General features: G+C 42.2%; 1 protein-coding gene across 1 annotated transcript in view; it reads right to left on the bottom strand.

The window, feature by feature from the left end:
• Positions 1–23,023, bottom strand: part of LOC308481827 (uncharacterized protein) — a 73,422-nt gene that overhangs the window by 8,292 nt on the left and 42,107 nt on the right. The window contains exons 18-28 of the mRNA XM_081014532.1: positions 21,606–22,043; positions 9,839–9,874; positions 8,571–8,693; positions 7,580–7,741; positions 7,302–7,446; positions 5,516–5,682; positions 4,670–4,804; positions 4,380–4,565; positions 3,175–3,437; positions 1,829–1,971; positions 271–498 (exon numbers count right to left, since the gene is read on the bottom strand). Of these exons, the coding sequence (XP_080870658.1) occupies positions 271–498; positions 1,829–1,971; positions 3,175–3,437; positions 4,380–4,565; positions 4,670–4,804; positions 5,516–5,682; positions 7,302–7,446; positions 7,580–7,741; positions 8,571–8,693; positions 9,839–9,874; positions 21,606–22,043 (2,026 nt within the window). The remainder of the gene's footprint in view (positions 1–270; positions 499–1,828; positions 1,972–3,174; positions 3,438–4,379; positions 4,566–4,669; positions 4,805–5,515; positions 5,683–7,301; positions 7,447–7,579; positions 7,742–8,570; positions 8,694–9,838; positions 9,875–21,605; positions 22,044–23,023) is intronic.

Genomic DNA, 23,023 nt, shown 5'->3' on the forward strand with positions numbered 1-23,023 from the left:
TATTGGTTTTAATGCTGCAACCTGTCTTGGGATCTAAGGGCCAAGTAATAAATAATCATCAACAACAACAGCTGTCCTTCCGGTTCATGGCTCTCCGCTTACACAATGGGACTGCCCCCTCTTCCTCCTAAATCTGTTTTGGAAATGCACGGGGGCACACAGGAGGCAAAGATGGGTAGGGTAACAATGCAAATCTTACCTAGTACAGTCGACGAGTTCCCACACACCCTCACCCCTGCTGTAAAGCATGTCATAGTGACTCATACTTACCATCCACTCTGATTATCCTCCACTTGTCTGACACTCTTTCAGGCTCATCAACAATAGTGAAAGTGAAAGGGCCACGGTTTAGATAACCTCCTCGATTAGTAACAGAGACGTTAACAAACTTTGCATGAGTACAGACAGTTTGACGTGGAGTCACAATGGTCGGGCAGTAGAGAGTAGTATTCTGTACCTGAATAACAATGGTACCTGTAGCCGTTTTTGGAGGCTGGTCTGCAAAATATGTAAGGTAAAGCATTTGTATTTCACTGCTTAAGAATGCAAAAACATAGTTTTATCAATGTAGAATTTCATTTGCTTCTTTGAGTGTATAAAAGGTTTTAATGTGAATTCAGTGTTCGATTTGCAATCCATTTCAACAACACAATAATTGAATATAGGATGCAATTCAAACCCATGGAAATGTTTACTTGGCAATTATTTGAGTTGCTGGAGATTACTACCATACTGTTACTCCAATTCTTTGGGCTCTGTGGACCGTCAGACACTTTATTCAAGACTAGCAGCCTTGTATCCAGCGTTTCTAGGAAATTCTACAAAAGCAAACATATCAGTGCAATGTTGAAAGGTCCATTCTGCCATCTTAATCCCAAATGGCATCCAACTGTATCCAAACATAGACGGAAACCTGCTCCTTTATCTTGGGGACCATCCTGCAAAATTGCTTACAATATCTTAAAGAGTTGTTCATGTGCTAGTGAATAAACAACTTTCTAAAATACGTATTAGATTACAGGGACTCTAATGTGAAAAGCAGATACATGTGTGTGAAGTTTGCCTCCTGGCCTTGGATTAGCAGCACATAACGATGGAACATTGACATTTTTGTGGAATCATGTTCACATCATCATGCTAAAGCATGTAATCCATCAGGCTTTATTAAAAGCCTCTACCACTACAACATTTGCCTAAATGCCAATGATGCTCCAGGTACTCACTGAGGGAAAAACAGGCTCAGTCCCTACCATCTACTCAACAGAGGTAAATGACCCTGGCTCTCTGCCCAGTCGTGAAAAGCAACACCAGTCTCTCCTGAGCATGGAGAAAGAATCCTGATTTTTGCCTTCTCCATATCCCACCTCAAATGAGGGAAGAGCCTGTATGTCTCCCAAGCCACTGTGAATGCCAGAGGATTTGAGGGAGGCAAGACAATTGATGGCAACCATGATTCATGTCTGGCTAGTAAGTGTAGCCAAGATTTTTGGAGCTGCTGGTCCCTGGGCAGAAACTTGGGAAGTTGCTTTATACAGAGACAGACCAGTGGTCCATCTAGCTCAGCCTTGTCTATGATGATTGGCAGTGGCTCTCCATGGTTTCAGGTAAGGTCCTCTCTTCACCCTACCTGGAGACACCATGGAATGAAGCTGGGACCTTCTGCACGCAAAGCAGATGCTGCACCACTGAGCCACCACCCTTCGCCAAAGCTTACGGGTCAGATGGTTGCTGCCACTTTCCAAATCTAGCTTTGGGTTTTAACAAATTAAGATGTGGAGTATGAATGATGAATTATTCTTAAGGAAGAAATGGAAGAAGCATCACTTACCCTTACTTATAGCCAAAATTGTTGCAGTGTAAGTACCGTTGACAAGAAAAGATGAGTCATAGTCAATCACTCGGTTAAGTTTGATTTCAGCAGTCCTAGAGTCTACTGTAAACCAGTTCGCAACGTCCTGGCCTTTAACATACCTGTGCAGATTTTTAATGCATGTTAGAATGGTCACAACAATCGGTGTATAAAGAAAACACTTTGCTCAAAGACACACAGGGAACCAGGCAGAGGGCCTTCTTGGTGGTGGCGCCCACCCTGTGGAACGCCCTCCCATCATATGTCAAGGAAATAAACAACTATTTGATGTTTAGAAGACATCTGAAGGCAGCTGTGTTTAGGGAAGTTTTTAAAGATTGATGTTTTATTGTAGTTTTAATATTTTGTTGGAAGCCGCCCAGAGTGGCTGGGGAAACCCAGCCAGAAGGGTGGGGTATATTATCATTATTATTATTATTACTACACAGGCTTGGTGGATGGTGAAGCATCTTCATTTAGTTTCCTCCCAACAACTCAGAGCCATTTTCCACATTGAAAAAATCATAGAAACATACGTTTTATGATGCATGTCAGTGTAGCACAAGAAGATAACACAGACATACATTTCTGATGGAAGTCATGCATTTATAGGAGATGCCTGGAAACTTCATGTCATTCTAAGTCTGCACAGGAAGAATGTGAATTCATGTCATTTCTTTTGCTTCACCCATCAGGTCCCCATCATGCCAGAAGACAGAAATGGGGAAGAAGGGCCACATCCTCTTCTGGGCAACCTTCTGGCGGCCACCTTTGCCTCTGTCCCCCTGCCCATTACAGGGATGTAACCAGGGGCAAAAGTAGGCAACACAATGAATGAAAAATTCACCTTTATACAGCAGACTAGTTTCTGTACCCATTCATACCCGTCTCCATCCAGGTAGACAACAGGCATTATCAGAGTTCAAGGTCACCTTCCATCCAAGTGAAAACACTTCCAGAAAGGTATGGATTGGGGTTGGTGAGGGATGTGGTCTGGGGAGAGTACAAAGGACCAGGCAGAGAGCCTGGAGGACTGCATTTGGCTCCTGGACTGGAGATTTTCTACCGCTTTCGTAAGATGACAGGGGCGGGTGCAACAGAAATAGAGCCATGCTATGCATAAAATCATTGCATTTTGTGGGTGCTGCTATTTATTTCTTAAGTGTGTGACTGCGGCCTACAGATATTGCAAGCAAAAGGCAGTGGCACAAATGAAGCATAGACTGAGGCCCATCTTCACTCAAACTGAATGCTGCAGCAACAGCTTGATTTAAGCAACTCTTCAGTGATTTGCCTTGGTAAAAAAGAAGAAAGGCATCTCTTACCTAATGTTTTGTGCTATCTTTCCGGTATCTTCATCATAAGCTTCAAAGCGCCCAATAACCTGGTTCACTTTCATTGTTCTATTTGCTTGAATTGTAACTCTGTTGGGCTTAAATACAGGGCCTTCTATCACATTTTCCACCTTAATTTTAACTGGAATTGGTTTTGCTTGGAAGCCCTTAGCAATAATTGATTTGTGATACGCTGCTTTGTTAGAAACAACAATATTCAAGTCAATGTTCTGCAGTTCTTCATAATTAATTTCCTGTAGGGAGAATGGAAAAAAACCCCAGCAACAAGTCAGAAAAGGTGCACTCTGAATTCCAAGCTGGAGAATAAGCATTAAGATTTCACTTTCATTATCACCAGGGGAGGCCCTGCTGGAGTGTCACCACCTCCAGAAGTCCAAGGGGCAGCAGGATATGGGAGGGCTTTTCCTGGCTAAGAACTCCCTTCCCTTGGACTTGCATATGGCACTGTCCTCTTTTCATCAGTTAATCAAGATGCACCTCTTTGCCCAGGCAGATGAATTATTTAGAACAGGCTTTGATTTCTACTGATGACTTAGTTATGGTTTTAAGTGATGTTTCAAGGAATGCACATATCGTGCTCTGGGACCCTAAAGAACACAACAAATTCAGTCAATCAATCAATCAATCAATGCTCCATGTGTGTGTTTATACCTGCTCTGGTTTTGGGCCAGTTCCCGGACAAGTGAATGATATATGCCAAAGTCCCTAGATATTTAGAACATTATAAAATATATTTGCATTTTTCTTTGGTATTCACAGTGGCATCATGGAAGTCCCCCACACACCCTCTTTTCTTCACAAAACATTAAGCTCTAGGCATTAAATAGTGACCAGAGGAGGCTGCATTTTCCATTTGTAAGATTTTGTCCTCTTGGTGGAATGCAAACAAAGACAATATATCAATGGTTGCCACAGCAGGCTTTATCACAGGGTTGTTAAACATTAGCTCCCTTGACTAGAAGGCAGTATTAAGCCTCTGGATTGGCCTCACTGAGTATATGTAGCCATATGGTATTACAGCCAGTTTGGAAGTATATCCTGACTACTTTAGGTGCAGAAAGCTTATCCACATCAGCTAGCACCCTCCCTTTCAACATTTTTTCATGCAGTTAATTTTGCATGTCTGCATTGGGACCAATGATTCAAAACACAACCTCCGCAAACTAAACACTAACCTTAACCAGAATCAAAACTCCTTCATTGGTATGTGAATCTGTTTCTATACGGAAATAACCTCCTTCATTGCCAGACACAATGGTGAAGTTTGCCAGCCAGTTATCAGTGTACTGCTCATCGTCGTCAAAGGCCCTCAGTCGCATAATCTCCACATTAGCTGTATTTTCCAGGACGCTTCCATCATACTGTAAGCATACAAGATTTTAAATGTCTCTTCCATGTTATCAAGGCAGGAAAGGCTATTTAGCACAAATGCATGCAAGCCTTCCAGTCAGATCACTTCACTTACCATGCTTTTTTCAAGATAAGGGATATTGTCATTGACATCCAAAACCTTGATCTGTACTGTTGTCCGTTCACCAAGCCCTATTGCATCTCCATCTCGGTCTCTTGCTTCTACAATTAAGGAGTAGCTACTTTGCACCTGCATGATATTCAAGCAGCTATGTGTAAGTGAATGCAACAGCATACCAAAATAAATCAGTATCTACCATCAGTTGCCAAATACCATCGTTTGGAGCCAAAAGAGATCACTGCCCAAGACCTGGGAGCCTCCAAGAGCCAGGTAGTGGAGGTTTATGTATAAAAATATTTATATACCACCATTTATATATAACAATATCAACAATAATTGTTACTGCTCTTTTAGATACATTTTGCTGAATTTAATTTTTTTGACTATTTATTATTAGTAGACATGCCTGATGAACAGCATTTCTGTGTGCTCTGGCACTCATCACAGTGTCCCGTTGCGCCAGAAATGGTTTAGTCATGCTGGCCACATGACCCGGAAAGCTGTCTGCCTCGGCCTGAAGTGAGATGAGCGCAGCACCCCATAGTTGTCTTTGACTGGACTTAACGATCCATGGGTCATTTACCTTTATCTTGCCTACATGCTTGATACCCTCCCCCCATTGCTTTTGTATGCTGCCTTGAGCATTTTTAGAGTAGATGGGCAGTTTATACTATTTCCTAATATCAGAATCAAGCAAGCAAATCAGTTGATCAGGATTACGGTCTTAAAGTTTATGTTCTTCTGAGGTAATTTATAAAGCGACATCAGTAGCATTTTTACCACATAAATGAAAAACTGGATAACACAGAAGAGGAATCCAGGACAGGAAAAAGCATTTACCTCCCTGTCGAGTTGAAAATGTGAAGTCCGGACTTCGCCTGTCGATCTGATAACTTCAAATGCAGGCGGATTGCTAGGTTCTTGAGAAATAATCTTGAAAGCAATTTTGGAGTTGAGGTTGCCTGGCTCATCTGCATCGGTTGCTTCTATCTTTATCACAAGAACACCTAACAATTCAAATTAAACTTAATTATAAAGTCCTATTGGACAAATTATATTGAAATGAAGGTTTCCAAATGCCCCAAATACTGTACTGAATTTTATATGGTGCACTCAAAGATTTAGCTCAGGTACAGATGCTTGGTCGAATAACATACACTGGACCAGGGATAGCTCTCCAGGTGTTGTTGGACTCCAATTCCCAACAGCCCCAGCAAGCATGGCTAATGGTCAAGGGTGATGGGAAGTACAGTCTAGTAGAATCGGGAGGACTACAAATTTTCTGTTCCTGCACTAGACCAAGACATCTAAGTCCTAAGGATTTGTATAATTTAAGATTTTATAGACGAAATTCCCTTGGAATAAATTATAAAGAATGCACTAAAATTGTATTTAAAAATAAACACTATGTTAATACCAAGACTGAATAAAATAATGTTTATCCCATGGTTTGACTAGTGTTCATGGCAGTGCCAATTTTCCTCCCCCCCCTGCAACATTGTTCTCAGCTCCTTGTCCCATAGCTTCCTTCTGATAAAGATGTTAGAAATAGATGCAAATCAATATCCTGTCCGAAAGAGCTGAGCTAATACTACTGTGGCTTTTCAAAACAGGCAGATTTAAATCCCTAGCCATGGTAGTGGGTAACAGCTTGTCTTTCCTTCCTACCCATTTGGCGTAGCTATCCTGCCTCCGACACCATTGTTCTACTTGGGCATTCTCCCTCAAGCAACCACACAGCCATGCTTATTGGCCCCACCCCCACTGTCCTGTCCCTGTTGTGCTTTCCATGCATTGGGAGGGAAAAGGTCTGAAGCAGAGAACCTGCCCTAAGCACACAGACTCCCTGTACTATTTAGAGCCCCAAGTTCTAAAGCACCATTAAGGACTGGCTTGCATGTAGGGTGTTGCAGTTATTTGGGAGTGCAGACCACGATTTTCTTAAGACAAACCACAGCATGTAAGCATGTAGGAAAGGTGCACTCTTTCCCCTCTGCCGTGAGTAGACCTTGAAAAAATGTCCTAGCCCACCCCTATCCCCACTATGCAGCGAGCTCTTTTGTCCAAGGGGCCATTACAAAAAGAGACCTGCTAGCTGTAGTCGGAAGTGGCACAATTCAACATTCTCATTCTTTAGGGGTAGATAATAAAGCCTGCACAGTCAGAGTGTAAGGCAAATGGACTCTCCCTTCCCAAACTACCATAATTTTCTAGGCAGCGTCACATAATGAAAGAAAGCTTTGGTTTATTTTATCATTTGTCCTGTGTGACTAGGGCAAGGTAGGATGCGAAAGAACAGGGCTCTTGCATCTTTAATAGTTTGCAGAAGAAAGGATTTCAGGTGCACCTTGCACTATTAATCTCTGCTACATTTTCCAGCATCTTCCCCTCTGAAGACCAACCTCAGATCAAATGCGTGTGATGTTCCTAACCTATTGCAATACCATGACCCTGCACATCTGTGTGAAATCAATGAAAGAGACACATCTGCTACTAAGTACAGGATTTCAACCATAAACAAGGGACCAAGAGATAGTGTAGTTAGGGAAAAGTACAAGGATATGCACAGAAAACAAAATTGCTATCAAGTTAGAATGAAAGTATTAAATAAAGCTCCAGGACTTACCTACTTCAGACAATTCTTCAACAGAGCCCATAAAAACTGACTTTGAAAACTTTGGGTAGTTGTCATTTATGTCTTTAACTTTAATTCTCAAGTCTAATGGTTTTTCCATGTGATTACCATACTGATCCATTGCATAACCTTTCAGCTGGAAGAATATTGGCAGAAAAGTAAATAATCCATATGTGTGAATTCAAATCGATACAGTAAAAGTTGAATGATGGCAATTGACATCAATCTGAGTGCTTGCTAAGAAAAGGAAGTCTAATTGCTTCACTTACATGGAACATTGGCGTTTGCTCCCGATCAACTATTCTTGTTATGTTCAGGTCTCCAGTTTTTCCATTAATCACAAACAAATTATATGGTGGTTCGGTGACTCCTGTGCCTGAAATAGTGTAAGTAATAACTATCCCGGGTTCACCTTCATGATCAGATCGTATCTGTAAGGAACATGATTAAAATAATGTTCAGAGTTTTGGGAAATTAAATGCCCCTGTACAAATAAACAAGATAATGTTTTTATAAGTAGAACATCTTGTGCACCTTGTGCATTAGAAGCCTCTTGAGGACCTACCCAAACAACATGGGAAAGGTAAGGGGGATGACATACACAATCATGTTGCGGGTTGGGACAGCACATGCTCCTGCTTTCAACCATCACACTATCAGGCAAACACCTGAACATGGCTAAAGAGGTGCGACTACATGGGAATTGTCAGAGAAAACTTTAGGCAGATGGGAGAAATGTGGAGCTCAGAGAGACAGTAGGAGGAATGGTGGCCATAGGTAGGGATATTTATTGGGAAGTAAGGGTAGGAACAGGCTTTAAAGCGAGGACAAAGTTAGTGGAGGATGTGATACCTCATGTCACCATTGAAATGCTATCAGTACAGAACAGTTTGATGTAAGATCCAGTATTTAATCAGCAGTCAATTGACTTGCGTTCCCTATTCCTTTGCTTACCTATGCTGCTTTCTAGAGCAAAGCCCACACAAGGTGACTTACATAAAGCAATTATAGGGTTACAGCCAACCAAGTTTTACCCAGAGTAGATCCATTGAAATGAATCAACCTAAGTTAGTTACGTTAATTTCAGTGGGTCTTCTCTGAGTAGGACTAGCATTAGATACAACCCACAGAAATTAACTTTTTGTTTTTGCTAAGACGACCAGGAAGGAGGTGCTATATGATGATGTCAAAGAGATACCCATTTCCATAGCAAGCCTGCCCCACATTTCTCAGGATTCTGTTCATTTGGCTCTGACTTACTTTAGCAATTGGGTTCTTATTTTCACTCTCTTCATTGAGGAGGGCAGGTGGGACAATCCATTCCCGCTTCTGTCTAATGTGACCATCCGAATGAAGGAGCTGCTTGTTTCTACCTCCAGGAATCTGTCAGGAAAGCATATATTTTGATAAATTTTACGTCCATTAGTTTTTCCAAGTTTGTTTCTGTCAGTATTTTTAGTGAATATTTTATATTATTCTATATGAACCGCTTTGAGGTTTTTGTTGACTAAGCAGCATATAAATCTTGTTAAATATAAAAAAGATGGAACACTGTGTGCATGTCAACATCCTGAATGAACATCTATAATGAACAAGGCTATTTTAAAAGTGCATTTTTGTATTTTTCCATTTAACAATAATGTGGGGCTCGTTAGAAAAAACAGATGAAACTAACATACTGCGCAGACTAACGGAACAATCCTATGCACATTTTATCAGAAGAAAGCCTCCTCTGGCTTTTAATACCATGAAATGGTTTTCAGAGGGAGCCAGCCATGTACTCTCCACCCTCTAGTATTCAGTGGTAAGGTCTGAAGGGGCCTTGTAATCATTTTTGTTTGAACACACTTACAATGGAAACTTGCTGCTGAATGCAGCGAAGTCAGGAGTAGAGGGGATGGGGTCATTGTGCACAGCCCCCCCCCAACTGAACACACTTTTAATTTAATGATGGACCTCACTGACCTCACGGACTTTCAGTGAAGCCCTACAGATGGCAATTTAAGGGAGGAATTCAGTGTTGCACTCTACTGATGGTTCCATTTCTGCTTTCCAGATGGAATGATACCTCCTCTCCTCCCATGTTCTGTTTTGGAGGTCCTCATAACCCTCCAGAGAGGATTTGGGGGACACATGGTGGGGGCAGGAAAGCCCTATTGTACTAGTTATGATTCCTCTAAAATGCCGGGTTGGCTGAATCTGGTGCTAAATAATTTATTTTCAAAAGTATATATTTTATTTTTTGTATACAATACCTGGAATATCTTATTTTGTAAATAAATGCAAGAATACTTTTCCTTAAGGCTTGAAAAGCTTCCTGTGTGTTATTTCAGTGTGTTTATTTATTTTGTGGAAGTGGTTAGGCATTTAACATTCTTGTTTCCCCACCAAAACACCACCATCCACTCCATACGACATCTTATGCACTACATATATTCCCTCCTAGCTCAATTCATTCCCTCCCTCTTTGCAGCTTCATTTTGGAAGTATTTTTGGTCAATTCATTACAATTTCACACAATCTCCTACCTCTATGTGAAGTCCATTCCCAAAGATGGCACAGCTCTGAAAATAATAATAGAGAAATGTATTTTTTAAAAGCTACAAAACAAACATGAGAGTTAAAATAACTGTGCACAGTGTCAGAGAAATTCAGCAAATGCATTCCTCTTTGTTTGTCCACCCAGTAATGTTAAAAATGAATACAATAGAAAAACAGTAAAGCTTAAAGATTATCTTATTAAATCCATCCAGGTACCAGCTGGTCCTGCTTAGCTTCCCGGGGTCTTGCTAAGTGTAGTATGGCCAAATTCAAAACAGACTTAATTTCATTCCATTCCATTTTAAAAGAGTCACGAGACAAAACACTGCTATTTGGCTTATCAATTCTATGAATAAACCACCTTTGGAGACTTTGCCCTTGCTTCAACTCAAACTTGATACACATATTACAATAAATGAACAGCTGCTGCAAAAGTTTACAAAATGGCAGCCTTATACCAAGTTCCTTCCTATAACAAAAACTATAGAGATGCTAATATTATAGAGATGTAATTATGGATAGCGCTCCCCTTCACATGACTGAATGATTATGGCTTAACAAGCTGAGCCAGGATGCACCCCTGTTAGGCTGCAGTTCTCCTTGGGCCTTTTCCCTTCCTGGGCAACTTCTCATCCTCCATCCAGGAATGCTTAATGATTTTCCTGCCACTTGCAGCATTTGTAATGCACTATGCAAGATGCTGTGTGATATGTGGCTGTATTTTTATTGCATTTTTTCTTTTCTTTTCTTATATTTTACGGTATTACAATTTGAATTTAACACAGGAAGACAGAACACAAGAATCAAAAGAAGCAACAAAAATACATTTACAAATCAATATGAATATTTCATACAGATGTACTATGAACTACCTGAAAGCTCACAGACCACTAACGATCTGTCAACCACAATTTGGGAACCCCGGTATGATTTATCAATGTTTTAAAATGCAAATTGCTAACAAGTGATTAATAAATGTAATTTATCATCATCATCATCATGCTGCTTTTTGATGACCTTCTGCCAGATGATGGTTAAAACCTTTCTGCTTAGCAAGGCTTTGGGGACATGAATGATATTAAGCCCCTGCACTAGACTGGGTTTTAACTGGCTGCACTGAATTGTTTTCATTGCTGAACAACGTCTAAAATAGCTGCCTCATTCATATATTTCTATATTGGGCTGCTTTTAGAAATGTAGATGAGAAAGAAATATTTAAAACAAATAGATGGTGTTTTGTTTTGGAGAGCACAGAGTGCTTTATACCCAGAGCAATAAGATAAAGTTGGCTATTTTATTACCTCCTTTTTAGGTGGAGACTAGGGAGGCCATCATGACAGAGATGAGATCTGAACTAGGGACTTTGAACTATGCAGTAGTATGGCTGTATACTTCCTACAACAAGCCCACACACACACACACACACACACACAGAGAGAGAGAGAGAGAGCGCTGAACAAAGAAAGACTATTATTTACAAGAATAATTTCCTGTCAAGTCCGTTTCCATAACCATCTCTTGGCAAACTTTACATTCAACAAACTTGCATTTGCCTCTCCATGCCCTGAAGTAAGAAACAGGGCATGGGTGATATGTGTTAACTCATCCAATCAAACTGAATTTCAACAGGCAGGTGAAGACTTCTTCAAAATCTTCTAGTAACCACCCTAGAAGCCTATGCTGCAGCCCTGAGCTGTGGCTCCTCACAGAAGAACCAGGAAGGAAAGATTCCTTCGTTGCCAAGTAAACCTTGGGTATTGTCCCCACATGCATACCTGGCCTCCACTGTCCGGCGTTCACCCAGATGTGCACCTAGTCAGGCCTCAAGGAGACCCTCCAGCATAATGCACTGGCAGAGACCTGAATTGGTGTCCCCAATCCAATTCTGCTTCAGTAAACCTAGGCTTTTTTCTGCTTCCTCACCTGCCCGAAACCAATGCAAATCTGGCAAGCAAGCCACACCTCTTCCTGAATGCAAATTAAATTTGCCCAACAGTATGGAGCAGGCAAAAAAGGAGACCCTATGATAGGGTGCTCCCCAAATCCTACTCGGCCTACAGCTCACACTGCTTAAACGGAGGGTAGGCACTTTGAATGCAAAAAGGATGAGGTCAGTGGAGGTGCCGCCTTAAAAAACCTCATCTTATTGGGTCACAGGGGCCATGTGACCACCCCCTCACCTTTCTCCAGGGAGGGGTGGGGTCAAACACTCTCCAGCTAAATTGCAGGAGTGGCATTCTCCTATTCTGTTTATCAAATCCATTTATTCATTTCTGCCAACTCCTGATACATGGATAGCCTTGAACTGGAAATTTTCAGTGTGGTTTGAGAGTCTACTAGCCAGCAAGCCGTGCAATACTTGCTTAAATAGTGTTTCATCCAATATAAGCTCAATGTGTGGCACCTGAACCTGCAGCAACCTTGTGGTTTGTGTACTGGCCACCTGTGTCAGCAGCAAGTCAGCAAAGTAAGATTAGATTTCACAAAGAGAATGGAAGACAATCCATGCACAAGTTGCATTTACCACATGGCAGTATGGTCAACAACATGCATCTTTATAAAAAAACAATTTGAGTTAATGAGCTTTCATTCATTCAGATCATGAGTTCTGCTGACTTTTCTTTCAGAACAGGATCATAAACATGCCAGGGCGAAAACAGAACTTCCAAATAAAAAGGAAGAGCTTATTCCCATATTAATGTTTTCTGATGTTGGGAAATATGCTTTACATTCAGACTTTTAACATCAGAAGACACACACCCTTTGTAAGCAACTGTAAACTGTGTTGCAGGAACTGGCAGCCTATACAATAAGTATTCATTTGGGCAGCTCCCTAACTTCAATGCAGACATTTGTGTGTGTCCATATTAAATCGTTGTTTTGCAAGTCCCAGCACGCTCCCAGGTTGTGTTTCTAACCTAGGGGAGGTTCTGTTCCAGGGTGGATTTCTTTGTTTTGGGTGAGAAATGCATTTTCTTTGTGTGAAAGCTACCCTGCCCTTCCATTACTAAACGTTCTGTCATAACACAGTTGAAACTGATTCATGCATTTTCTCGGGATTGTACAGGTATGAACCAGCAGAAGGTTCTGTAAAGCCTTCTGAGATTTAGCTCAAAATGGAAGTGCTTTAAGTACACAGACGACGAAAACCTTTTCCGCACACATAGAGAACTTTGCACACCTTCCCTTACAGACATTTCTTATGAGATAAAATAAAGCAGACTTAAATTGGGATTTTAATCCCACGAGCAGGAGCGTTCTATCATGTTGAACCAACTTGGGAGTCAACATTGCAAATAATATTTGTACAGTTGCTAAACATCAATGCCAAATGGGCTGGTCAGACTAAGCTGTCACACAGAATTGCTTTCTGAAGTATTTCCACTATCTAAAACAAACCAGAAATCAGCCTTGCAGTGAAACAGTAAAAGCTCCACCACACACTACAGTTCTCTTTCAATGCACTGTCCTGGAATCTGACACGTTTCCTTTGTTTTTTACATGCAAGTGGCTCTTGAAGGGCCAATCTAGAGAGGCAGTTAAATGTGTCTGTAACATGCATGTTTTAAAAACAACAGAAATAGCATGAGGCTGGTGTGGACTGATGAATTATGAAGATCACAGCAGACACACAGAGAGAATTTAACACTTTCATCTGTACTGCATTCCTGCAGAAAAGTCCTCTTTTGAAGCCAGTTTTCTGTTCACGGGTGGGAAGGAAAGGCATCATTGGGGGATTTCCAATGCAAACACCAATTGCAAAGGAGAGATTAAATGCAAGGAAACTTCTAATGCCCCATGTAGATAACCATCTCTTCTCCCTCTCTTTTCCTTCCTTTTTCCTTTCCTCCCTAAGATGCCTGCAGGCTTACTGTCTAAAGATAAGGGCAAGACAAGTCTTTATTTCTTAATTTTTGAATAGAACCTAGCAATTTTAGGTGCTTTCTAAAAACAGCAAGGGTTGTATGCATACAAATGCAGGATGCGAATGATACAAATGAATGTATCAAAGAGACGCATGAAGAGAACCAGTATGGCTACAATTTTGTCTTGAGCACATATATACTTTGTGGCAAGCAGGGGGTCATGCTGCCATTTGTTATGGCAAGGGTGGGGCACCTCTGCTCCATGAGTCAAATTTGGCACAATTCCCAATTTTGGCCCATGAGGCTGTTTTGCCCAAACCACACCCACCTGGCTCACACCTGATAGGTGTGGGGCAGACAGAGATGCAGGTGCAAAAGGACAATTGTGAATCAGCCCCAATGGGTTTGGCTGTGCTATGGATTTCCTGATCAGGAATGCAGCCATTCTTGCCCAAGGTACTAACAGCAAGTTGCCCCAGTGGGATCAGCTGTGCTACCGAGCTCTCAAGGAAGGAGACCTCCCTTCCCTGCCCAGCTGAACTTCTGACTCTTACCTGCCTTTACTCACCATTCATGGAGTTGCCAGTGCTGGCATTGGGTCCAACTGAAAGGATACAGCTCAGCCATGGGCTCCATTTGACCCTCTCCCTTGACTTAACCCTCTCTCGAAACAAGTTCACACTAAGCATGTGTTTGGAACACCCTTACAAATTCCCATTAACCTCAACCACAAAAATGCATTTTAAATAAAAACTACAACCATGTAACACTACTACAGCGGTACCTCGGGTTAAGTACTTAATTCGTTCTGGAGGTCCATTCTTAACCTGAAACTGTTCTTAACCTGAAGCACCACTTTAGCTAATGGGGCCTCCTGTTGCTGCCACGCCGCTGGAGCACGATTTCTGTTCTTATCCTGAAGCAAAGTTCTTAACCTGAAGCACTATTTCTGGGTTAGCGGAGTCTGTAACCTGAAGCGTATGTAACCTGAAGCGTATGTAACCCGAGGTACCACTGTATTGGACAAAAGCACATACTAGATTATCTCCTTGACTTTGCACAACTACTTGTTTCCCAAATCACACAGTACAAACGGAGGAAACTTTCTGGAAAAATTAACCCAGCAAATTCTATGGAAGTAAAACACACACCATCTGCCAACTTGTCTCAAATGTTTAACTAGTTCAAAATAATTCTTATCCTTTCCACCCCAAATTTGGCACGGACCATCCTCAAACCCACCGCTCATACACTTACAAGTTTCAGATCAGTCTACTAAACCATTTTCCTAACTATATGCCATAGAACATGCCCCCCATATCTCTAATCATAATGGTGGCACACAAACCAGCCAATTCACTTTATTAACATAGTGCCACAACTGTAGCCCTAGAATTACCATTCAATAAATACAAACATTAAAGGTAAAGGTAAAGGGACCCTGACCATTAGGTCCAGTCGTGACCAACTCTGGGGTTGCAGCACTCATCTCGCTTTACTGGCTGAGGGAGCCGGCGTACAGCTTCTGGGTCATGTGGCCAGCATGACTAAGCCACTTCTGGTGAACCAGAGCAGCACACGGAAACACCGTTTACCTTCCCGCTGGAGCGGTACCTATTTATCTACTTGCACTTTGACGTGCTTTCGAACTGCTAGGTTGGCAGAAGCTGGGACCGAACAACGGGAGCTCACTCCGTCATGGAGATTTGAACCGCCAACCTTCTGATCGGCAAGGCCTAGGCTCTGTGGTTTAACCCACAGCGCCACCACTATGCAACAAATACAAATACAAATACAAATACAAAAAAAGGTGTGTTTGACTTTCCCTCCCTAGTGGGAAGAATAAGGTCATGGGAGCACAGAGCATGTGCTCTCTCCTCATCCTCATTTAGTTTGAAGCCTTCATTTATCTGCACTGTCACTGCCTTGCTACAGATTTATGATTGTTCAATAAAGTGTTCCTTTTATTCCATTTTATGCATCATGCCTGCATTTGGGGGTGGGGATATCAGCATGCCCCTTTTCGTCACATGATACAGGTAAAATCTTGTCTGAGGCAGGAAATTAAGGTCTGCCTATATGCAGGTGATGTAGTATTAACAAATACTGAAGCTGAAATATGCCTAACAGAAAGTTTAAATATTGTTGATGGATTTAAGCAGACAACAGAATACAAATGGCAAAACTTTTAGCCTTTCATCTTACAGATGATGAATTGAGAGACTTAGAAGATAAAACAAAAATTCAAGTTAATAATAGATCAGTGAAACATTTAGGGATTGCCTTTTCTAAAGCAAACAAGCAATTATTGAGTAAACTATAGACTAGAGGGCAAGATCAAGGAGAAATTAGAGAGGAGAAGAATTACAGCAATAAAGTAGAATATTCATCCACCCCCACCCCCACCCACCCCACTTATTACTTTAGCAATAAAATAAAATTGGATTAATGGCAACAGCTGATAAAAAAACAAGAACAAAACTAATGGGTATAAACAGGAGAAAGGGGACCCTTTATTTACTGGATATACTTTCAAGCTAATTGTCTATTATGGATCTGTGAAGTCTTTCTTCTGTAAGGTTCTTAAGATATCCTATATCAAAACCACAGGAGAAGGAAACACATATATTTCCAAGAAAAGAAAAGAAAAGAAAAGAAAAGAAAAGAAAAGAAAAGAAAAGAAAAGAAAAGAAAAGACTGTTTGTTGTAGAAACAGATCAAATGTTAGTGTCGACTGAAAACTACCATACCTTTTATATATAAATAAATATAATTGCCATTTTACATTAGCAGTTTCATCTTTGACCTTAAGAGTGACCTTTCCATGTTGGCATGCAAGATTTGAGTTTCTGTTTTATTATGCATCTACATCAATGGCATGGCAGGATTAAATGAAGGTTACTTGCCACATATCTTCATGTAAGGATTTATGGGATAACTAACTGATGGGTAATTAGACCCAGAGAACTAAAACCAGACGGAGAAGTCAATAACCCTGTGCTGTGGAAAAGGAAGTGAAACAGTTCCGTATTTACTAAGGAAGGACTTGCATCTATGCATATTTACTCATGAGAATCACTACTGTAAGTTCAAGAGTAAGCTGTAGTGAGTTCAAGTGAAGCCTCTGAAAGCTGCCCCTGCTATAACAAGAATGTCAAAGAAACCCGCAGGAGATGAATATCAGACGGGAGCAAAGAGATGTGTGTATGTGCATATGTATACAAATGTGGGTGTGTGGGTCAACTGAGTTTTTTACCAGGGTGAAAGAAAGCATAATTTAACCCCTACAACATGGTAACCAACAGTAGGCCTAGATGCTCTTGCTGTGTATAAACATATCAGACCTCAGTAGCTGCCATGGAATAAATCATCAGCAACATCTCTTGAGCAGCAAGAAGTTCTAACCACTGACCTTACAAGAAGTGTCTATGAACATGATTAACATATAGCAAATGGAAATCACAAATTTCTCTAGAGCAGCCTTTCTCAACCTGTGGGTCCCCAGATGTTGTTGAACTACAACTCTCATCACCCCTAGCTAGCAAGGCCAGAGCTCAGGGATGATGGGAGTTGTAGTCCAACAACATCTGGGAACCCACAGGTTGAAAATCGCTGCTCTAGAGCATGGTTCTCCAAACTTGGGTTTCCAGTTGTTTTGGACTACAATTACTATCATCCCTGGCCACTGGTCCCGCTAGCCAGTCCAACAACAGCTGGAGACCCAAGTTTGGAAAACCCTGTTCTAGAGATAACACACAGACTAGTGTGCCAACTCTCCACTCTTAAGTCAAGGGGGAATTCCAATACTGGGGAAATTACATAAAGGCTCAGTTTGCATCTAGTGCTAAGCACAATTGTGAATGTGAGAGCATGTAGGCTCTTGGGGAGGAAGCTGCAGGCACTTTGCTCCTCTCCTCCAGTCCTGCCACTGCTGTGAGCTAAATCATGCTTTGGCTTAGTGCACTGGCTTAGTGTACTCTCCTCCAGACAAACCATGAGCTGTAAATCAGCTCATGGTTTGTCAGGAGTCAGATAAAGAGTGAGCCTGGGTTTGGATGACACACGAAGCTAAATTATGGCTTAACTTGCAGAAGTGGAGGTGGGTGAGAAAAAGGCCATACTGTTTCTCTCAGACTGATACTCAATCCATTCCTAGAACAATATGTAACATGTAGTTTGCCCTTAAGTAAGTCAATGGCATCTCAGCATTATCAGTTCCAATACTGAACATACGATGTATGAAGAGGCCTACTGGACCAGATGTAGGCTCCATCTAATTCAGGCCATAGGTTTTCCATCCCTACAATAGCTTATCCGCAGCTGCTCTCCAGCAACTGCTGTTCCGTGTCACGATACCTCTGCAACTGTGGGCTCTATTTAGTTATAGCTACTGTACTGGCTTGTAAAGTTGCTAAAGATAGGACCAAAAACACACCTGTCGTAGAGAATGTGATAATAATTATAATTAAAATTATCATGTCTTGTGTGAAGAAGTCCTTCCTTTTGTCTGTCCTGAATCTACTTCCAATGAATTTCAAGGGGCTACTACAAATTATATTATAGTGTAAGGGGAGGGGGAGGCAGTCTATGCCCACTTTATCCATATCGTGTATACATATTTTTATTGAAATATTTTCAAGCTACACTTCCTTAAAAATACAGGGTGGTGCACGCCATACAGATGTTACAATAAAAACATTCACAAAATGTTAAAACAACAACAACAACAACAACAACAATAATAATATATTACTCATACCCTGCCCATCTGGCTGAGTTTCCCCAGCCACTCTGGGCGGTTCCCAACCAAGTATTAAAAATGCTTTGAAGGCCTGTCTAAATAACACTGTTTTTATGTGACATCTAAAAGAAAGCAGGGATGAAACCTGCTGAATCTCTACTGGAAGGAAGTTACAAAAATGCAGTCACAAAAAATAAGGCGGGTCCTGAAAATACACATTTCAGGTGTCAAAGGTCAGTGGAGAATCATCATTCCCATCAGCAAGTTGCAAGAGTGATTTGTCTACAGGTAGGGATTCTTTGTATATGTTGGGAAGTATATTCTGTTCTTTATCATTACGTCACTTTTTCTAGGGCTGAACCATGACATCAGTAAGATGTTCCAGGACAAGTTGGATGAAACCAGTCAGACAAATCCTCCAGGGCACAATTTAAGGAATGGTGGTTGCATGGTGTCTCTAGCTTCACAAGATGTGTAGGAACCAACACCGTTTTCTGGAATCTTTGTCATTTCCTCAAAGTTTTATATGAGTCAGGACAAGTCTGGGTTCAGTTTCCCTATGCAAAGTACACCACAGGGTGATGTAATTGAGAAGAACATCAAGAGATATTTCCAGACATGTAGATACTGAAGTGTTTTAATCTGCTGTATTTTCCTGATAATTTTAATTATTTTAAAATGTTTTAAATTGCTTTGAACTGTTTTTAATTGGCAATTCTAATATTTCTTGTAAACTACTTGTTACAATCAAGAGGTATATAAATTTTGTAAAATAAATAAATATTTGCAAAGCTGACAGAAACAATGATTTATTATTATTACTTTGAGGAAGGAGTTGTTTCAGTTCCAAACTTGTCTATTTCAAGATGATCTTCAATAAGATAAAAGATATGAAACTGACTGCCTGGTATTTCCAGCAGTAGGTGAGCGAGGAAAAAATTATTTCTTCTAAGAGAGAGAGAGAGAGAGAGAGAGAGAGAGATCTTGAACTATCTTGGGCAGCATAAGCCAGAGAAAACACTAATTGCTTTTACAATGATCTAGCAAATGCCCATAAAAGTAGAAACAGAGCTGGAAGGGACTCCAAAGGCCATCTAGTCCAACCCCTTGCAATGCAGGAAATTCAACTAAAGCATCCATGATAGATGGCCATCTAAACTCTGCTTAAAAACTTCCAAGGAAGAAGAGTCCACTACCTTCTGGTGGAGTCTGTTCCACTGTCAAAAAGTTATTCCTGTTGTTTAGTCAGAATCTGCTTTCTTGTAACTTGAAACCATTGATTCAGGTCCTACCCTGAGCAGGAGAAAACAAGCTTGCTCCATCTTCCATGTGACAACCCTTAAGATATTTGAAGGTGGCTATCATATCTCCCTCTCAGCCTCCTGTTTTCCAGGCTCAACATACCTGACTCACTCAACCCTTCCTCATAAGGCTTGGTTTCCAGACCCTTGATCATTTTGGCTGCCCTTCTTTGCACACGTTCCAGCTTGACAATATCCTTCTTAAATTGTGGCACCCAGAACTGGACACAGTACTCCAGGTGTGGTCAGACCAAGGCAGAATAGAGTGGTACTACGTATTACTTCCCTTGATCTGAACACTATACTTCTGTTGATGCAGCCTATAATAGCATTAGTGGTATTTTTGTTGTTTTTTGCTGCTGCATCACACTATAGACTCATCTTAAGCTTGTGGTTCACTAAGACCCCTTTTCATATGTACTACTACTAAACCAGGTATTAGTTTAAATGATTAGCTTAAAATGTTTTACTGGTTAGCCCACATTATGATTCTTAACCATAAGAACCTAAGAGAAGTCCAAAGTGAACCAGATCAAGTGTTCATCGTCTAGTCTGGCATCCTGGGTTGTATTCAACTAAGCCCTACTCAGAGCAGACTCACTGAAATTAATAATCCTAAGTCATGTTTATGTAGTTCAATGGGTCTACTCTGTGCAAGACTAGCATTAAACACCACTCACTGTTTCCTGCAGTGACCAACCTGATGAGTCCACCAATAAGCTCACAGAGAAGGCATGAAGGTAACAGATTTCTACCCAACAGTGCCTTCCCCGTGCATACTGCTTCTGAATATGACCATTCCATCACTTAAAAAATAAAATATTTACTTTTACATCCTGCCTGTCTTCCAGGGAGCCTGCATGAGACTTCCCCTCCATTTTCTTTTTCACAACAACCCTGTGCCATAGGATAGGCTGAGAGGTCATTCAGTGAGCTTGCTGGCCAAGTGGGGATTTGAACCTGAGTCGTCTCCACCCTAAGAAGCTGCCTTTTACTGAACCAGACCATAGTTCATCTCAGTACTGTCTGGCCGTGGCTTTCCAAGGATTCAGGCAGAAGGAGCCTCTCCCAGCCCTACCTGAAGGGGCCAAAGATTGAACTTGGGCCCTTTCACATGCAAGGCAGATGGCTTCTTGGCCTAACACAACCTAACCACTACACCACACTGTCTAATGCCTGGCAACAGATCTCCATGTCATGCAGGGAACACCACAGCTAGAACAAAGTAAAACAACAATCAACAACCCCCCCTACAGTTACTTTCCTATTTACAAAGACTTTCCTTCATAGCTACCTGGCGGTGACCAGACAATAGATTATTATTGTCGCTCCACCCCCACCCAAAAAGGCTCTTGGCAGAACTGGGAGAGACGGCCAAAACTAGCAGCGACTTGCCTGGAGGGCTTCAGCTCCCGCCACCTAGACGGGAACCGCCCCACCCCCCCTGCGACGGCCGAACCTCAAAACCACCCATTTCCCAACGTTTCCCGCGAAGGCGAAGTTTGTGACCCCCGCAGGCCGGTTGTGACCCGGAGAGCCCCTCGGTGAGGGGCGTTTCCGGGCGGGCGCGCAGCCATTCCTGCCCCCGCGCAACCTCCTAGCCGAGGTTCCCGGGCGTGGCGCGCGCTCCTGCGCTCCAGGAGCAGAAACCCTTCCGCCAAGCAGCCGCCAAGCCTGTTATTCGCCTGCGGTGCGACCTTTTCCCTCCCTGTGCTTCGAAGTGCACAATAAAACTGGGAAAGTTAAGCTCTCTCCACACGCACACAGACACACACACACCCATATACAGTATATTTCTCGGGCAAATCTGATCGTGGGGAAACCCCGGGTGGGCTTCAGAACTCACCACGAGCAGCAAAATCCCAGGTCCGAGATGGCAAGCCATGGCGAGAGCCCTTTGCTGCTCCCCTCCGTCTCCGAATCCCAAAGCAGCAGAAGCAGCGGTCCGCCCGGAGAGGAAGAAGTCTCGGTGCCTTCTTCGCTGCGGGCGTCCAGCTATCCCTGCTCCTTCCCCCGGTGCTGGTGATAAGAAAATGGGGCCGGCCGCAGCTCCGGCAGGAAAGGCGAGCCCTCGAGGGGCGGAGTGTAGCGCTTTGGGAGGGTTCACCTGGAGGGTGCGCGGAGCTACCCCGCCCTCTGGCCCTGTGTGATACGGCCCTACCCGGTGCAGAGGCTTTTGGCTCCGGAAGGCAGCCTTTCTCCAGAATCGTTCCCGCCTTTGATGTTTTGCGAGGGAGAGAGAAAGTGAGGAAATGGGTGTTTTGTCCGCCCTCGGGTTCGCAGCCTAAGACCTTTCTGCATCCAGCAGAGCCTCACTCTGAGAAAACCCACGCAGCTCTTTCTCATTACTCTCCCAAATTCCAGATCACCAACAAAAAGCTTAAGGCACTTTGATCTTTCCCAGAAACATCCTGAGATCTCCTCCCCACTCCTCGCCTTTGACCTTCCAGCCGGAGGAAGAGTTTTGAAGAATCTCGAAGCTTGTTTACTTCTTTGTGACTGTATGTAGTCCCAGGAAACATGCAGGATGTGAAGGAAAGAAGACAGCAGAGAAATTGCTGCGAAATGGGTAACACTGGAGTGACTCTGGACCAGCCACACTCTCTCACCCAACTCTATCTGGCAGGGCTGCTGCGAGGATAAAATGAGATAAACCCTTTGCATGCTGCTAAGTGCTCATCTGTGGAAGTATGGGACGCAATTTAAATTAATAGGAAATAAAAGAAAGAGGAAGAAAAGTGAATAGACTGGAGGAGGAGGAGGAGCTGGGAAAGAAGGGTCTTCAAAAAATACAGATAAAGGACAAAGGTGAGGAATATTGATAGATGGGAGGATGCTACTGGGCTTGATATTAGGCATGTCACATTTTTGTAACACATCAAGGATATACTGATAAATGTATAACACTGGTTAAATGTTCATCAAGTATTGTATAACATGATCCTAACTGAGTGGTTAGAAGGTGGCTGCAGTGCCACCTTCTGCCCATCTGCTGGGCCACAGGACTTCTGCCACAGAGAACAAACCAGCCGTTTGTGCCTCTTGCAGGCTATCACAGTGGAACAGCAAGTAAGGCTGCCAAATTTCCCACCAGAGACCCCTGATGCCTTACCTAGGCAGGTTTTGCCAGTAGCTTATAGTCAAGAACTGCAGGAGGCAAAGTTGAGATCAGTTAATTAATAAACTCTGAAGCTGTTGGAATAAAAGATTATCATTTTGTTACCATGTAGTATGTACAACAAAGAACCCTGTGTGATCACTGAG

Source organism: Podarcis pityusensis, assembly GCF_964106645.2.
Source record: "Podarcis pityusensis genome assembly, chromosome: 7".
NCBI lineage: Eukaryota > Metazoa > Chordata > Lepidosauria > Squamata > Lacertidae > Podarcis > Podarcis pityusensis.